Source organism: Prinia subflava, chromosome 4 (assembly GCF_021018805.1).
Source record: "Prinia subflava isolate CZ2003 ecotype Zambia chromosome 4, Cam_Psub_1.2, whole genome shotgun sequence".
NCBI lineage: Eukaryota > Metazoa > Chordata > Aves > Passeriformes > Cisticolidae > Prinia > Prinia subflava.
In genome coordinates, this window is record NC_086250.1 from 67,843,615 (window position 1) to 67,861,993 (window position 18,379).

At 41.5% G+C, this 18,379-nt stretch overlaps 1 protein-coding gene across 3 annotated transcripts; it reads right to left on the minus strand.

Annotated features, from left to right (window-relative positions):
* Positions 1-1,362: 1,362 nt before the first annotated feature.
* Positions 1,363-15,784, minus strand: SEC61A2 (SEC61 translocon subunit alpha 2). 3 transcript variants are annotated; one of them, XM_063397040.1, is made up of 13 exons: positions 15,386-15,780; positions 13,802-13,869; positions 10,863-11,004; positions 9,954-10,019; positions 8,385-8,463; positions 6,577-6,708; positions 6,327-6,436; positions 5,578-5,731; positions 4,473-4,633; positions 3,265-3,462; positions 2,869-3,060; positions 2,656-2,732; positions 1,363-2,361 (listed from the first exon to the last, which is right to left on the minus strand). In XM_063397040.1, exons 5-13 carry the CDS (start codon positions 8,443-8,445, stop codon positions 2,175-2,177), a joined length of 1,272 nt encoding a protein of 423 aa, XP_063253110.1. In that variant the 5' UTR covers positions 8,446-8,463; positions 9,954-10,019; positions 10,863-11,004; positions 13,802-13,869; positions 15,386-15,780; the 3' UTR covers positions 1,363-2,174. The 3 variants fall into 3 exon arrangements, with proteins under 3 accessions (XP_063253110.1, XP_063253109.1, XP_063253111.1); XM_063397039.1 differs by lacking the exon at positions 10,863-11,004 and having other exon boundaries at positions 15,386-15,784; XM_063397041.1 differs by lacking the exon at positions 15,386-15,780 and having other exon boundaries at positions 10,863-10,940.
* Between the last annotated feature and the right edge of the window lie 2,595 nt (positions 15,785-18,379).

Consider the following 18,379-nt stretch of genomic DNA (forward strand, 5'->3'; position numbering starts at 1 on the left):
GAATGGCTCATTTCTCACTAGATTCCTCTCTGCACTTAAAATTCAGTATAGGAAAGATGCTCTAGGTAACTGTGGTTGGTGCTGTAACACCGTGGTTCCAAAGGAGGCAGAGGCAGAAGGGTGCGGGTCTCTGTCACTCTCACAGCACTCACACAGCTCCTAACACCTGGAGAGGGGAGAGCTCCTGGGGGTCTGCAACTTCCTTATGATGGGCAGCAGAGGGGCTGGAAATGATTTCTTCTCTAGTGGCCAGTGATAGGACCCAAGGGAATGGCCTGAAGTTGTGTCAGGGGCAGTTTAAGTTGGATGTTGGGAAAGAGTTCTTCACCCAGAGGGTGGCTGGGCACTGGAGTGGGCGGCTCAGGGAAGCGGCCACAGCGCTGAGCCTGACAGAGCTCAGGCTGTGTTTGGACAACACTCTTGGGCACATGGTGGGATTCTTGGGATGTCCTGCACAAGGCCAGGAGTTGGACTCAGTCTTGTGGGTCCCTTCCAACTCAAAAATCATATAATTTTGGAATATCCTATTAAGTAGTAATTTTCTGTGACAAGAGCAGGGACAGCAGCACAGGTACACTGTGTGCATGCTCTGGCTAAAGTAATTGAAATGGAAATTTTAGGAACTTCCTATTATGACTTAGACATGAAGATGATGTCTGCTTCTCCCAGCCCTAACTAAACTATGCAGAAAGAGAAAACTGGTTTGTTTGGTCTAAAATAATGATGGTGACACCACCAGCCACAGGTGCAAACCAGAACTGTGCAGGCCCAGCCAGGGGCTCCTGCTGAAGGATGAGGTCACTGGATGTGCCCTGAGAGGGCACAGCCTTGCAGTTTTCCCTCTCCCAAGGACACGTGTGTACCCAGGCTGCACCTTCATTCTTATCCCAAATAAACCCTCAGTGCATCTGCACACAGTGGGCTGCACTAATAATGCAAACAGCCACCACTGCTTAAAGGTTGGGATCTGAGAGTTTTAATAAACACACCTCAGAATCAGCCTTGCCTCTCTCTGAAATAGATGAGGATGAGTGTGCATAATCAGGGAGACTTTCTGAAACAGAAAATTGCTTAAGAGTTTCTTACATTCACAAAGAACACAAAGTTACTTTCAAGTTAAGAGTGAAAGAAGGCAGAAGAAATATGACATCAAAGGGAAAAAGTGATTACAGCAGAGGGAGGAATCTTTGGGATTTTTTTTTTTAAATTGTGGCAGCTAAAAATTAATTTGAATTATATCCTAGAAAGAAAAAAAGAGGAGAAAAGGGAGCCTTCTGGACCTACCTCCCTATCAAGGCATTGTAGAAACTACCAAAGAGTGCACACAAATTACAGCTGGCAGAGACAAGACTCAGGAGAGAGTTTAATTAAATAAGTTTATTGTCTAACGCGTACATTTGTTACATCGCCGCTGTAAAGTGCGACAAATTTTCAGCAGGAACTCGCCGTTCCCCCTTTTCCCTCCTACGAACCGCTTTAGGAACTCGTCCTTCAGACTCACAAAAGCAAGGTGGACATGGAGTTTGAGTGGCACAGTTTCCACAAGGACATGGTTGAACAGACCTGCTGGGCTGGGCCGCCCTGGCAGGTCCGGGACAGCCCAGGGTGAGATGAGTATCAGCCTGGTAAAGCGTTTGCCTGCCCCCCTCAGAGCTCAGAGAAAGGCGCCTGGCTGGAGGCACCCCAAAGGAACAACGAGTGCTGAGTTCAGTGGTGGGGAAATGCAAGTTAAAAAAGTACAAAAAATTAATGTCAAATACAGATATAAATCAATTTTGTCAGGGATACTGGCATGTGGCAATCTGAACTCAGGTATCTTTTTCTCCTATTAGGGACGGGGAAATTAATTTAACACTTTACTGCTGTGTGCAAAGACATTTACCACTCTCAAACTGATACTTGTTACCATCTCACCGTAGTGTCTGAACAGCAAGGTAGATGAATTGTTTCCAGCATTACAGGCAACACTAGATAATACTTAAACAAGATAATGTAAACTTTATTCTTAAGGCAGCTGGTACTAATGCTGCACACAGGCATTGCTCAATGCCCATTACAGTAATGGGACACGTAGCACTTGAAAACAAGTAAAAAGAAAATAGCATTATTGGACTAAATGACGCACGTTGTCAAAATACTTTCCCTTTCACACAAACCGTAAAATATTTGGACATCTAGAAAAATAATGCACCTACTCCTCCAACTTCAGCCTGTTCTTTTACAAATATTTCAAAATACTGATAAATAATAGTGACTGCAAGCAGAATGCCAGTGCCAGAGCCAATGGCTCCTAGAAAGTCAGCCAGTACTGAAAGGGCACCGATGCACAGACCACCAAATGCAGCTGCTGTAGGGATGTATCTGTAAGAAAGGGAAAAACAGGAAAGGAGAAGGTAATAATAGGTTTGTTTCTTTTACAAACATAGAAAAGATTCAGCTCAAAATCCCTCATTATGTCACTCAAAAAAAAGACAGTATAGGTTAATCTCTAATCTGCAGCTATAACTTCTTTAGCATAAGGAAGGCAACAGCTGAATGGGAAGGATCTTCCCTTTGGCAGTGCAAACAGGTATCAGACTCTTCTGACTGTCTCTGCTCTAGCTGACACTTCCCCAGCACTCTTCACCATCCAGCTGGAAGTCAGCATTTCCTTACCTGTTAAGCTCATGAACCATTGATGTGTCCCTGTGGCCTCTCATCACCATTTGCTGTTCTTTGAGTTGCTTGGCAACCTGCAAAAACCATTATTTTATGAAACTGCTGCAGTGTTTCACAGTCACTTGATGTTTACTGGGACAAACTGATCAGTCAGTAGCTGGTCAGTTCTAAACTAGCACTGTTTGAAAATGATTAAGGTAGAACACCTACATCTTTTGCTGATGAGCCAGACACCTCGATCCAAGTCTTGGAGAAGAATGCACAGGATCCCAACATAAATATTATATAAACTATTACATGGACAGGGTCCTCAAATATTGCACCCATGGATTCTGGAGGAGACAAGTAGTAGCACAGGCCACCAACAGGGTAAGAGCGAGCAGGGCCACCTCCACTGACATCCTGAGAGGGGAAGAAAAAGGCACTAAATTATTTTTCACAGACTTCCCACATTCCTATCCTGTCTTAATAGAGGAATTCCTCTTTGATGTTTGAAACAGCTTTTATATACAAACATTAAAAAAGCAAGTATTCCAGTTGGTTAAATACACAAGGATTCACATCAAAGCAAAAATGCAAATAATTCTGTGCAGATAAAATACTTACTGCCCACTGTCCCAGTAAGTTCACCAAGAAGTTGCCACTGAAACGAACAGACAACATCTGGGAAATGACGTAGAGGTTTGACACCAAGGCAGACTGCAGAATGATGGGAATGTTGGAGGTGTAGAACAGCTTGATGGGATAGCTGCTGTACTGCCCACGGTATCGTGCAGACTTGATGGGTAAATCCACTCGGAATCCCTGTGGGAAAGAACACAAATGCACCAGGGTTCACTTCTGAGACATGAGGTACTCCCAACAGGCACCAAAGCTATTCCTCACCATGCAGTTCTTGCTACATAAACAAGAACTGCAAGGTCTGAGATGGTAAAGCCCAAAGGCTTTCTGCTACAGTCTGGATTACAAATTTTAAGGATTTAAAAGTGTTACTGCTTGGTTGTATTACATTCTTTTCACATAAACATGGTTTCTCCTCTGTTAGCTGGTACTCCTGTAAAATACATTTTATAGATTAGAGGTTGATAAAAGCCTGTAGTGGCTCCCAACTGAACTAGACAGTTACCAGCAGGCTCTTCTGCAGAAAGCCCAGGCTCTGGTGTAGTTTTCTGGGGCAGGATCTTTTCTGAGTAGACTCAAGAAAAGCCACATGAATTTGAAAACCTCATGTTTTCTTTTTTTCTTCTCCCCCCTCCAAAACTCAGACTCAACAACTTAACAAAAAAATTTTTAAAGATCCCATTTTAGCCACCTACACCCTCTGAATCTCCATATGGATCCTCCTTTAGTGTTCATTTTAGTAGACACTTAGATTTAAAAAGAGACATTAATTAAATGTTTCAAGAAAATTAGGGAAAAACTGATAAGCTACAAACCCCAGAAAAGCAAAGCTCTCCAGCTCTGTCCAAAAGTATTATTTTCAGCCCATGATGAATATTAAGAATATTATTGGTGTGATGCAACCACTGCAGTACCGGAATCCATTTTATTAAAATATTCTCATAGTGTGTATGGCATTCAATGGAATGTGAGATTACACACTGAGTGCAAGTAGGCCTGGCTGTAAAATATTACAGCTTTACTGTCACAGAGGTAATAATTACTGAAATAACAACAATGGAATAAAAAAAAATCATTACTCAAAGCTAAGACACCTCAGTTAGCCTGGCTTAAACCTTCCCATCTTTTCCCAATGACTGCAGTGTCCAGGCACATGCACTCCTAGCTCTGCAGAGCTGCTCTGAGGGTTTTACCTGGAAATAGATGACTACAGCAAACACAAACACTGTGGCAATCAGGTTCATGAGGTTGGGCAGGTTCTGTCGGTAAAAAGCCTCCCGCAAAGCCCGGACCTTGTCAGTTCGTGTGGCCAGGAGATGGAACAGTGCAATCACAGCACCCTCAAACTCTGTTCCTGCATGAAGCAAGAAAGTGAAAGAAAGGTTCATCTCCAAATTAAAAACTTTTTTTTAAAAAGTACTTTTCTTTTGGAAATTTTAAGCATGACAAACAAAATCTGATACAATAGGACACGGATCCTGTTATAACAAATACGTCACAACACAGGACTCTTTTTTAGGTTATGGAATGTAGAATGATCTAAAAAACCATTATTCCTGGTTAGAAAAACAAAAATAAAAAAGCCCCATCATAGTCAAACACATGAAAGAATACTCTCTTCCTTTTTTTTCTGGGAGCAGGAGGATCTTCAAAAGGCAGAAATAATAAACAAGGTGAAAAATAGCTTTTAGAAGAACAATAATAAAAATGCAACAGAACTACTAAGAATTAGATTCAAATGAAAGCAGACTTTTTAAAAGCATTCAGGATTTCAAATGAATGCAGTAAATGAGTTAATTTCTTGATGCTATATATTAAGGTGCTATTTCAGAACAACCAGATGTTGTCAAAGACTGGCTGAGGAATGAAGAGACTACAGCCTCTGAAGAATCAAACCAGCTTAAATTCAGAGGCACCAACTACAAAAGCATCCCACAGCCACAAACGACAGCTGGATCACAAACAATCCTCTGAATGTACAGCATTTCCTATCTTCTCTATTTCCATGGACTAAGTGATGCTAAAACAAGATGATTTCAGTTTGGAAATCCAAAAATTTTCATTCAAAGGGCCTGAAGTCCCATTTTAACAACTGCTTTTCAAATCAGCAAAGGCAAACTTGTATTAATTTCATGTAAGTCAGACATTTTAATCTTCAATGTTGATTGGACAATTGACTTCAGAGCTAGTCACCCCACATTAGAAGTTTTTTTCAATGCCATCCAATAAACATCTGATAGTTTCTGTGTAGTATACACCCACTGAAAATGCTGTGACTGATTGTAACAGCACACATACCTCTGCCAGTGTTGATGGTAGTGGGACTGAAAGCTTTCCAGACAATGGTTTCACAGATATTGGTAGCAATAAACAGGGAAATACCAGACCCCAATCCATAACCTTTCTGTAGCAACTCATCTAGCAGCAACACAATCAAACCAGCCACAAACAGCTGTGAGAAAAGAAACAAAACTGAGCAGAAACAAGAATAAATCAAATCAAGAGTTGTGTTTTAATTCCCTGCTTCAGTATTTCCATGATGTTGGAGAGTGATCCTTAAGTCTTTCAACTAAATGTCATTCATGCAGTGTTTCTGACCTCTCTCAATGAGCTCTGTGCCTTTTTTCAAGGCAGACAGATCCAAAGTAATCAAACAGATTACTCAGTAATAACTTTTTTTCTTAAAAAGATGTTTAGGTTTGTGCATTTACTGTTCTGCTCTACAGGAGAATGTCCCAAAGCTGCAGCAGTGCCATTTAGTGAGAATTTCTCCACAGCACTGAAGAGCAGCCACTGTTTCCAAAGTCCACCAATTCCTGCATTTTTAATTAAGAACTGTTCCTACCTGAAATAGTTTTGATATTAATTATCCCAGCATTCTCCTCCTTTTTGGAATTTTAGAATTTCTCGTATGTAGACAGATACAAATAATGATGTTTTGCAGCATTAAAAATAAATTGAAGTCACCCAGACACAGAAAGCTTTTTCCTACCAGCTATGCTGTCTCTAACCAGCCTCAATTACACACAAAATAGCTCTTTACAAACCTGAATTATAATAAGAAGACAAATTCCAGCACCCATTTCAGCAGGATCTCCATACATTCCAGTCATAACATACACAATGGCTTGCCCAATGGTAATAATCATCCCAAATACTAAAACAAGAGAGAAAACAGATCCTTTAAAAAAATCTGAAATCACCTACTAAAGAAATCTCATCTCTAGTATCACTTGGGCAGGGTGCTTTCCCAAGAATAAAAAGACACTCAGTAGTTTTAATTGGAACAGTGCTTACATTTCTGAGCTCCATTGAACAAGGCTCTGTCTTTTGGAGTGTCACCAACTTCAATGATCTTTGCTCCTGCCAGCAGCTGCATGATCAAACCTGATGTCACAATGGGTGAGATACCCAATTCCATCAAAGTACCTAGAAAAGAAGAAAAATCAAAACAACTGCCAGTCCAGCCCCTCTCCTAAAGCATTAGGTTTCTTTAAAGATTCCTGGCCTAGAATGATTATTTCTAATAATGCTTCCAATATGTAAATTCCTGTCCAGGTATGAAAAACCAAAGACAGTTATGGCCTCACAAAAGGCTGCTGTGTTAAAACCTGTCATTTTGAAGGCAGCATGGAAAACCCACGTCGCTTTTAATTATAAATATTTTTGTGGAACCACACTAACACTGAAGGCCAATGCACACTGAAGCTCAGCTTTTCTGGCATATCCTCAAGGAACCTTTCCCTGGACAGCATCTTGTCCCTGGCTGTTTATTCTGTCAGTGCTTCAATGTCACATTTTCCCAAAGTTTAATTTTGCAGACCACAAAAATATGATGCAGATCCACAGTTTCTGAGAACACTGCCCTTGGAATCACTGGCTCTAGTTGAGAGTTTAGGATTAAATTAGTTCTTAACAAAATAAAGACAGTCATTAAGCAGCTCTTAACTCTGCCAACTCACTGATGCTGTGTCACTGAGGTACCAACTCCCAAATGTATACAATTCAAAGAGGGAAAGCATTAAAGTAATTATTATAATTTGGTTTACATACTTGTATCGTGGAGTTTCCATGTTAAATATTACATGACCTGTCATGGAAATCTCTATTCCTCCAGCAGCCAGAAAATTAGAATGTCAAAAACTTTAGCATTCACCTCACATCCTCCAATGACTTCTAATCAGTTGATTTAAGTGAAAACTCACTTTCCCACTCCTGCTTTTGATTGCTTTCAGTCTCTCTAGCCTTTTCTTGGCCACTGTTACTATTCTGTTTGGGTAGTGGACACTGATATTTAGTATCATACACTGCTAGGGATATACCAAACTCTGCAAACTCTGCAGGAGAATTTGAAGCAGAGAATTTCCTTACCTTACTATCCTCACCAGTGAGGATACAACTTGCTGATACAAAACACAATTTGCTACTCCTAAGCAAGCAGTACCTTCACATTAGAGGGTTCCAGTGATTTTCTTACTTCCAGCCAATTTTCCAAGCTACAGATGAGATCAGTGTCCTCATTTAGAGCCAGGCATGACTGGTCACCCATCTTAAGTTTCAGACTTCTAGCATTCGTTTGAATCTTATACATTTGGTTGTGTTCCACTTTGCTCCTCTAAAATTCATGAGTTTGGTTTTGCTAAAGTTTATGCCTAACCATCTCTATTATGCCTTTAGCTTTCCCACCTAGAAAATTACTCACCCATACACTGCCACATTATTATGAAGTGTAACTGACCTGCACAGGGGAGGCATTTCCTAATCAACACCCTTGTACTGCACATTAGTGCAGCTCTTAACTGGAAAGTCAGAATATTCCCTGTCCCACATATTAGTTAGAAAGAGACTGATCTAAAATCCTGAATGGACTCATCCCCAAACTTGTGAATCAATACTAATCTCCCCTGCATCTCAGAGAAATCCCATTCCTAACACGAAGCACTGCTCAAGTGCTGATTTTAATTCCATCTGTGCTAAGAACTTTACAAACAAACTTTACAACTTTACAGGTGTTCCAACCTGACATCTGGGTGGGGTGGAATTTAGGAGCCAACTGTTTTTCTCGTGGTCTGTTTATCCCAGTGGAGAAAGGAGTGAGTACCAACCTCTGTTTGATGCAAGAATGACTCGCATCCAATAGAAGGGGTCTGCAGAATCTGATGACATGATTCCAAACAAAGGGATCTGTCAAAGTGCACAAAAGCATTAAACAAATACAAACAATTAGCATGTATTAATACAAAATCTTAACATGTAATGATTCAACTGTTACATTGTTTAATTTCATTCTAATTAAACCAGAGGTTTTGACACCATCTCTTTTAATCCTCCAATTAATCCTGGGACATAATAGAGGACTAAACTAAGAGCCTTCCACAGGAAAAAGCAGCAACCCCCAAAAAGAAGTTTAAATATTTCATATTTAATTTCATATTTAATTTTCATATAAGAAATATGTTTTGAAATATCCCACATGGAAATGTCAATACTAGACACGTTCATACAAAACTTCCAATATTCTCTATGTCAATATTTGAGGGTTTTGAGCTCTTTAAAACTCTTCCTAATCACCAAAACAGTAGAGGAGGAATCCGGGCAATCTTAGAGATCAATTTCTGAAAACTCTAATCGGCACCATCTGTTTTCCTTATTCAACTACTATTATCTCTGATATAGATGCAAAATTCTAGTTATGAATACAACCAGCTGCTAGTAAACCCAGATAAACTACATGTTCTTCTAGCTCTGGTATCATTCCCACTTCCCCCTTCCAAAAATCAGATAGGTAAAAGAGCTGAGTTTCAGCCTTTAAACAGCCCTTCAGATCTGAGAACAAAAACTATTAAATTACTGCTCTGCAGTCTGGAATGGCTGCATTCATAAATGTAAGCTAAAAACCCTGACTCTGATGTACAGTTCATTTTGAATGCTGACCTCTTCCAAGAGGTCTATAAATTCTAAAAAATGTATAACAAGTAATACATGGATTCTCATTTTCTCCAGTATCCAGGTATTCTTTAAAGAAAAACAAAAATCCTCCACTGTTTACAAGCCCAACACAGGTTCTAGGAACGCCTACAACTATGAGTAATAAAGATCACATAAATGTTTACAAAGACAGGGGCTTTGGAAGGGTTCTAGCTAACAACTTTACCAGGATATTCACAAAAAACAAGTTCTAAATGTCAACTTAAACACTTCACAAAAACATTTTCCTGAAATCCTTCCAATCCATCAGCTTGTTGAAAAGGAATTTGGTAAAAAGTCACTTGATTTAGTTTTCACACTTGTGAGTGCTAAAATTTAAGTGTAACTATGAACAGAGGTTAAATAGTGCATTGAATTGCTGTTTGTTTATGCTGCTCAATAAATAATTACCTTGGCTGTTTACCCTGCAGCCACTATCATCATTTGAAAGGACCTTTGTAACAAGAAAAAAACGTTATGTATTTCTGAATAATAAATAAAGCATTAGTTTCTAAAAACATCTATGATCAACACTAAAAACTATTTCAGAGAACCAGGTTTTTTTTTGAAATGAACTTTAAATACTTTAACATAAAAATAAAAGCTGAAACCAGTAGGTCAACATGAACCAAGAACATGTCAGGCTTTCAGGGAATTTTTCTGTACAGAACACACGTTTTCTGAGCACAGACAACATCAACACCTACCTGGCAGCACACTAAGAAAATGAAGAGTGTGATGGCTGTCCATAGTACCTTCTCTCTGAACTGGATCTACAGGACAGAGAGGAGACACAAACATGTTCACTGTATGCACAACTTCTACTGCACTCTCACAACAGTACTAAATGCTGTTATCATTCAGAATTCAGTGCAAAGATATTGATCCAGAAAGCATCACTCCTCATTGGAATTTATTTTTAATATGATTTCAGATTTTAGAGAGAAAGACAAAGGTAACTTATGTGGGACTGGCAGACATTCAGTCACTAGAATATATTTTATCTACACTATTCTAATACAGTGGGTATTTACAGAAGAGCAACAGCACGGCTAAAATCATGAATTTACCAGAGCAAACATGAAAGATGAATGCAAAAAATTTATCTTCAGTACTCAGTGCTCTAGGCTTCAACAGAAGTTTTGTAAGGCTGGAAGTTTAAACTAAAGCACTATAAAGTTTTTAGAGGGATTGAACTGTTGTGAAGACACATGATTCAAACCAGAAGAACTGTGAATTTTCGACAGCAATTCAAAATATTTAGAATTAAGTTCTTCAAAGGGTGTTAGAGGAAGCTTTAAATTCATCATCATGTTCACGGACATACACCACAAAATGATTTTTAAATATTGATATTGTTTTCTTCCAAAATATTTTTATTGATGTAGGTTATATATCACTTTAAAAAGAATGCCAGACCAATGATCACTAGTCATTAATTCATTGAAGAGAATCTCAGAGGCACAAGATTTGAGGTGCCTGTAATTAGTGCCAGGTGCAAGATGAGAAGAATCACAAGATTTGAGCCAGAGGATTACTCAAAGCATGAGACAGAAAGAAATGCACTTGGAGAGGGCAGAGAGAGCTGAGATGCAGGGTTATGTTCAAGTTCCCACCTCTCCTCCAGGGACTGTGAACCTGAGGGTTAAGTGTGTTCACTGCAGGCAAGGGCAGAGCAGCTACTAAAACATGAACTAACACATAAGAGAAACACAGCAGAAATGGTTGGAGCTCTCTGCCTCCAACCACTGAATCTGCCTGTGGAGAAGTAACAAGAAAAAGGATTAGTGCCTGGTTTAAGAGGTACTGAACACCCACAAATGAGAAATTACAAACCAGTGCAGCAGCAGCACAGGTCCTCAAGTGAAAGAAAACCCAGTCTACGTCTTTGTAAGTGAAACCATGCACTTAGAAGCAAAATAATCTAGGTAATTTAATTTATTTCCTGTTACTGCCTCACTCTTAAAAGAGGACAGATGCTAAAAATACTTACAGCATGGAGTTATAAAAAGAAAAACAGTGACAGCAGCAAATAAATCCAAACAATACCTTGTGTTTGACTATGCAGTGCTGACCCACTTTACCAAGTCTGAACTCCCAATTCAGATTTTAAGCACAGACTTCTAAAACCAAAAATGCTTAACCAAATTATCTCTACAGCCTCACAGTTACACTTGGCTTCAGAGGCACCAGTAAAGGTCTAAAGTTGCTCTGGTTCTCTCCATAACTGTGTTGAATATGAGCATTAAAGGAATTCTGCATCACCTAAATCATAGTTATTCACAAAGAAAACAGTCTCTATGAGTCAAGACAACAAGAAAGAAAAAGTAGTCATCCAAATCCATATGCCAGGAATGGCAAAATACAGAGTGGTACCAAAATATTCCAGCCACAAATGCTAACAAGCACAGGCACAGTAAATTTCACCATCTGATCTGATTCAATTGGACATTTTCTTCCTTTGACATTTTTCTTAAATCATGTGAAAAGGAAGGGACTTAAGCATTACCATCTTGGTGCTCTGAACAGTGTGTTCTACTTAGCAAGTCTGTGCACGAGAGAAATATGAGCCCATTCTACTAACTACAAAAGTAGCAATCACTTTTGCTAATCAAGTTGGACAAAACACAAAAGCAACACTCCCTAGAGACAGAAGAAATCATTTTTCTCATCAACAAGAATGGCAAAATGATTCAGTGAGAGCCCAACTTAATCAAAACATCATCTTCACTTAACAATCAATACATGTTTAATGAAAATTAATCTCCTTTTCTATTTGGTTATCTAAAGTTCTTGTCCTGGCCTTAAACCAATTCACTAAAACCATTACTGGTCATATCTGCCCATCACAGCTTGCAAGAAAACAATAAATTACAGAGAATTAGAGTTACATGGAATGACCTAAATGACTTGATAAACTACACAGAAGCAAAGAACATGACTGAAAATGGTCAAAGGGCTCCTCAGCCTAGGAAAGATGTTCCTAATTACATTTTCACTTTAAATTTATACAAAGCTGGCAACTGGCAGCCATTGTCTAGACAGCGACCTGAATAGCAGTAAAGACAAAGTGACCCAAATAGACAGGACAGGAATCTTGGCACCTCTCTGGGCATCCTTCATCTGCTGATGGACAGCAAGGACAGGCCAAGCCCCTCTTCCTCTCTGGCAAATAACATCTGCCACTGAGCTTTACAGAAACATCAGTATCTGTAGGTTTGTGTCAGCTTTCTCTTCTCACAAGATAAAAATGGGATGGCTGTAACCATCTAATCACAGCTGTGCCACAAATCAGCACCAAAAGCTTGCACCAAGGTTCCCCACTGCAGAAACAAAGATGGGCACCTGCCAACCAGACCTGGTGAATCCAAGCCTTAGCATGGGGGTCTGGCTCTGGAGATTCCTGCTCTGAAAACACCTTTGTCTGAACTAAATAATTTGTTTCTAAACAAATTACTGTTGTCCCAAAGCTGAAGTATGCTGGAAAGCAACTAGATGGAGCAAAGAGCCAGGGGGTAAATCCCAGTCTTTTTAAAAAAATCAATTCCAGAGGGTCATAATCATAATTTTTTACTCTATCTTCTCCATTCAGTTTGGCAAGCTCAGCTATGGTCACTGGCACAAACACCTCTGCATCCAGTCCTAACCCTTGGGAACCTCTCATTAACCAAAGAGGATTCTCTGATATGGTATCATGCTCCCAGTTAAGCTTTCCCTTTTAAGAATATAAACCCCAACATTTAGCTCTTAAGGAATTTTCATGGAAGTCATGACAGTAGTCATGACAAGCCAATTTGTTACTCTAATTAGATTGTCATGTGAGGAATATGTGCGTGCTTGAGTTTTGAAAGCAAAAATGGTGTTTGGGGTTTTTTTTTTTTTGGACAAGGCAGGTTTCTTTCTGATCTGTTGGAAATTTCCTATCTTTCCATCTAGAAAATGTGCCAAGAAATGGGAGGGGTTTCAAGGGCTGGAGGACTAGAGATCAGCTGTAAGTGAACTGAGTTCATTGATCTCAGATCAAAGAAAAACACCAGAGAATGTCATGTAGGAGGTGAACAGGGTAATTACCTGAACTGTACCACAGACCACTCTCCCACCTCAGCAAGGTCAATCACAACTGTGGGTGTGGGAAAAACTTTATGGGAAGGCAAGAATTAAATTTGTGTTTCCTAATCTACAGAACAATCCTTTTCCCAGTAATATACAAGCCAGCTCAAAGCCAACAGTGGGATCCACAGGAAAACAAAGGCTGTCTCCTAACATATTAAAATAGATCACATAGAGCTGAAACTAAATAAACTTAGTCTAGAATTAAGATTTTTTTTTAAAAAAAAATGAGTTAGCATAAATAGCAAAGGGAACAACTTACCAGAATGGTGCTCAGAATTCATCATCACAGTAATGTTTTACCTTAACATGGGCTCCTCCCTGCTCCAAAGAATGTTCTACTTTAGAGCCCACTGTCTGTATCTGTATTGGAGCCTGGACTAGAATATCAGAATATTCCCACCTCTGGGAACTAATATAAGTAAGAATATAATGTGGCACTCACTTTTCTTTCCGGTTTCTGGATTTCAGGTAACACCGCACAGAATGGCTTAATAACTTCTAAGAATTTTACTGTTCCAGAAAAAAAACCAAACAAAATAAGACAGAAAAATATATTAACAAACATTTATGAACTTATAAAACTTCACAGAACTTTATTTAGCTTCCAAAACTGTCTGAAAACTAATACCCTCTTCTTGAAACAGCTGAAAACCAGGCAAAAAATGTGAAATAGAATTCTTGTTCTAACCAGATTTGGCCCATTCTTTTTTCCACAGCTGGAATAATTTTAGAGAAGTGGTGCTGTGTGTATCACCAGGACTGAACTGAATTGTATTCCAGCTAAAAATAAATGACCTAGTATCAGTTTGTGCTAGTTAAACACAGAATGATACCGACATCAAAAGGTATCCATGCAGAGATTAGAATTTTGTGTTTACTTAAGTGTTTAGCTGAAAAATGATTCAATCACTAAAATATGTTTAGAAATTGTAATTTAAATGAGTGGAACACTTATTCTGATTGGAATTTCAGGGGATTTTATTTTAGCTTTTAACACATCTCTCTTCACAGTTTCCCCTTTAAAAACACAGAAAAGCTCAACAGTCTGAGCTCTTTCTCTGGGGAAAAAAATGAAATTAATTTAGAAAAAAAAAAATCAAAGCGTATGTGCTTGGTGGGGAATTTACCCTCCAAAACTTGAACATCATTTCCAGCCCCGACACACTGGGATAGACATAAAAATCCACCATTGGTTCCTTTTCAAAGAGAATGCATTTATTACACTGTAGAATGCATTTATTACACAGTAAGTAACATTTTGGCTGTAGTGCCATGTTTATATGTCACACTCTCATCTGACATCTCCTCTATTTATCCCAAGCCCTCACACAGCTCGTTGGAAGGAGCACCTCACTCCACAGAGGGTGGTACAGCTCCGCTGTGAAGAAGATACCAGAGCATCGTGGAATGGGTCAGGTTGGAAGGGACCACAGCGCTCATCTGCTCCGGCCGCCCTGCCCAGGCAGCGCCATCCCAGAGCACACGGCTGTGTCCAGACACTTCTAGAATATCCCCGCCGGGCCCGCCGATCAGGGAGACTCCACAGCCTCTCTGGACAAGCTGTTCCAGTGTTCAGTCACTGCTCAGGACAGAAGTTCTTCCTCATGTTCAGGTGGAACTTGCTGGGCATCAATTTCTGCCCCCTGCATCTTGTCCTGTTGGGTGGCATCACTGAGCAGAGCCTGATCCATCCTCTTGACACCCGCCCTTTAGACTCTTATAGACACATATGTATGTGTATATATGCTACATACCTATATATAGTGTGTATATATATATAGTAGGGCGAGAGTAAAACAGGACACCCCACCACGAAGCAGTGCCCGGCCTCACGCCCTGCCCGGCAGCACCGACCCTGTGCGGGGAGCGGGTGCTCGGCACCGCCGGCCCTGCCTGCGGCGGCCCCCGGAGCACGGAGCCCCATCACCGGCCACGGGCCACCGGCCACGTCCTCCCCGCGCTGCCGGGGCCGCTGTCCCCCAGCCCGGGCCCCGGCCCGCTCCCTCCCGCCTCTGTCCGCACTCACTGCCCATGGCGGTGGCGGCCCGGCCGCGGTCCCAGCGCTGTCACCGTCTCTGTCGCCGCCGTCACGTGACGCGCGCTGCGGACGGGCCGTCCCTCCCCGCCCGGGGGGACGCGGCGGTGCCGCCCTCACGGAGCGCCCCCCGCGCCCTTCCCCAGGCGAGGGCGGCCGGATCGGCGGGCCCGGCGGGGAGCGGTGGCCGCCGCGGCGGGATCGGGCTGAGGGCGGGCAGGCGGCGGGGGAAGGAGCGCGCTCCCGGAGTGCTCCGCGCGGCGCGAGGGGCGGGCACGGCCCCTCACGGCCACCCCTCAGCCCTGCCCGAGCGCGGGAAACTGCCCGCCCCTCACGGCTCAGCCTGCGGGGCTTTGACGTTTCTGTGATGGTGTTGGTACTGCAGTACCAGGTGAAAAGCACAGGTTGAGCGGTTTGGTACCGAAGTGTTTTGTTAACAGCCCAATCCACCCGTACTGACAGATGGATGTGATAATTTCACGTGGTGAAAGGACATTGGGACACTGGAGCGTTTCCAAAGAAGGGCAACAGGGCTGGGAAAGGGTCTGAAGCACAAGTCCCACGAGGAACAGCTGAGGGAGCTGGGATTGCTCATTCTGGAGAAGTGGAGGCTCGGGCTGATCTCACTCTCTACAACTCCCTGACAGGAGACTGGTGGAGGTCAGACTCTGCTCCTGGCTAAGCAGCCACAGGATGAGAGGACACGGCCTCAAGCTCCACCAGGGGAGGTTCTGGTTGGGCATTGGTAGGAATTTCTTCACAGAAAGGTTGAATAGACATTGGAATGGGCTGCTCAGGGAGGTGGGGAAGTCACTGTCCCTGCGGGTGTTTAAGGAAAGCCTGGATGTGGCACTCAGAGCCATCATCTGGTTGACAAGGTGGTGATCAGTCATAAGTCCAACGGTTTTGGAGGTTTTTTCCAACTTAATTGATTTCGTGATTCTGTGATTCTCTGAAGTGAACCTGGAAACCTATTCCAATATCATCCCACAATCACCAAATGGGTATCATACCTACAAAGCTCTCAGTTACAACAGCCAGTGGTCTATAAAATTAGAATCATCAGAATTTACTGCAAGATTTAGATATGACAATTAAAAATAGGGTTTATTCTTTCTGAATAACTGATCTGATGCACAAGCTTGAATTTGTCCTGTATTAGGCTAAGTTACCAAAAGAGAACACAAAATGTGTGAAGTAGTAGGGCTCCTCCAAAACTTTGAATCTATAATTTGGATTGCACTCTGCATTCCTTAACAAATCCTCTTAATCAAGACCTTGCTACAATACCTAAACAACTTTGTTCAATAGCTTCCCTTTTCTGAAATCACTTAGAACTAAGTTTTTTCTTCCAGTTTTATATACTCATAATTTAACAAATACTAACGAGCAACTCCATAGCAATTACTTTCACCTAGAGTTCTTGTACAGTCTGACAAAGGTCTATAATTAATGGGGCTGGCAGTGCACTTGTAGATCATAATTTCCAAATAGCTGGGTGAGTAGCTAAGCTTCAGGAAGTTTCTTGGAATCACCCTTCGTTCAGATTTTTAGCCATACTTATTTGACAAGTTCATTAAAGTACAGGTTTTGTTGGCAAACTCTCCTAAGTCACTGGCCACCGTTTTGGCAATTTGGATAAAAGGTCCAGGAGGTTTCTTCAATCCACACTGACAAAGATGCACCACTTCAGGTGTGCTGAACAAATGTTTCTGGGTCACCTTCTTCACTAACAGAAGCAAAAAAAAATTGCAGTATTGTTTTCCTTGCTTATTCAAAATACTACTGTGCTCAGAATTTTCCAGCTTCGAAGTTCAGATTGTATTTTTTAAATCTAAACTAACATCACTAAAGATTACTTAGTATTTAGTATGTTACTAAAATATTTGTTTTTCTGGTGTGTTTTCTTTCTGAGAGCTTTTGCTGCCTTTAATGTACTGCTCAATTTAACAACTCATTCCTTCAATGTCTTTACTTTTTTCCTTCTAGACTTGCACTTCTCTCTGCAAATGCTGACACACCCCAATGCACAAATGCTGTAAGTCTCTTTCTAGTTAGCTCCTTGCTATCTACCAGCACATAAAGGTTCACTTCTCCTTGTGTTAATGACTCACAGAATTTTCTGTCCAAGGACTGGGACCTGTTCTGTTAGCCACTCAACCTGTGAGCATCTCAGGCACATGGTGTGGCACTAGGGGTGTCCTCTGCAGGGCCAGGAGCTGAACTCAGTGATCCTTGTGGGTCCCTTCCAACTGAGGATATTCCATGGTTCTATTTTAATTTCTGCTGCTCTTTTCCCCAAAGCAAAAGCAATCCAGCACTGTGCAGAGAAGAGCAAGGTGCACAGATGGAAAACAGCCTTGTGTGCATCCAAAATTGCTGGGAGAAACAGTGTTGGCCCCTCAGTCAGCAAGTGCTTTGCCTTGCTCCTGGGATCTGTTATCCATCACACAAGAGCAGTGTTCTGCAGGCAGTCTGCACCAGCTGATGGAGAAAAGCTGTGCTCAAGCTCTCCCTTCCTACCCCAGATCCCTGGGGAGCTCCATGGCACACCAGTGGGGCTGGGGGCACTGAGCTGAGCAGCACTACAGAAATAGCTCTGTCTCCCACCAGGAGGCTCAAACAGGGTTGGAACATTTGAGCATCCTTTATTTGGTTGGATAACCAGATCTGCACAGCCTGTGGGGGAATGGTGTGTAACAAGGTCAGGTCTGGGCCACATGAAACTCAAAACGCGGGGTCTGGTCTTCCCTTGTGTTCACTGTCACAGTGGAAAAGCTGTGGGTTTATGTAATCATCAGTGTGCAGTCAAGGCTGGTAACTGCGCTCTACAACTTCCTTGGCTACAGCTGCAGCCAAAGCAACGTTACTCTTCAGCCTCCTTTTTCTAGTTATCAGCAGAAATTTAAAGCAGAATATGCCTTGATTAGATAAAGCTGTTCAGGATGTGCAGGAGGTTGTGCAGTTTGCTAGAGCAAAGTGGGA

What these genes read in the sequence shown, in the direction of transcription:
- SEC61A2 (XM_063397039.1), bottom strand. An exon ending in GTTCAATGGAGCTCAGAAAT is followed by an intron (nt 6,437 to 6,576) that starts GTAAGCACTGTT and finishes CTCTTGTTTTAG; the next exon opens with TATTTGGGATGATTATTACC. An exon ending in ATGGTTCATGAGCTTAACAG is followed by an intron (nt 2,362 to 2,655) that starts GTAAGGAAATGC and finishes CCTTTCTTACAG; the next exon opens with ATACATCCCTACAGCAGCTG.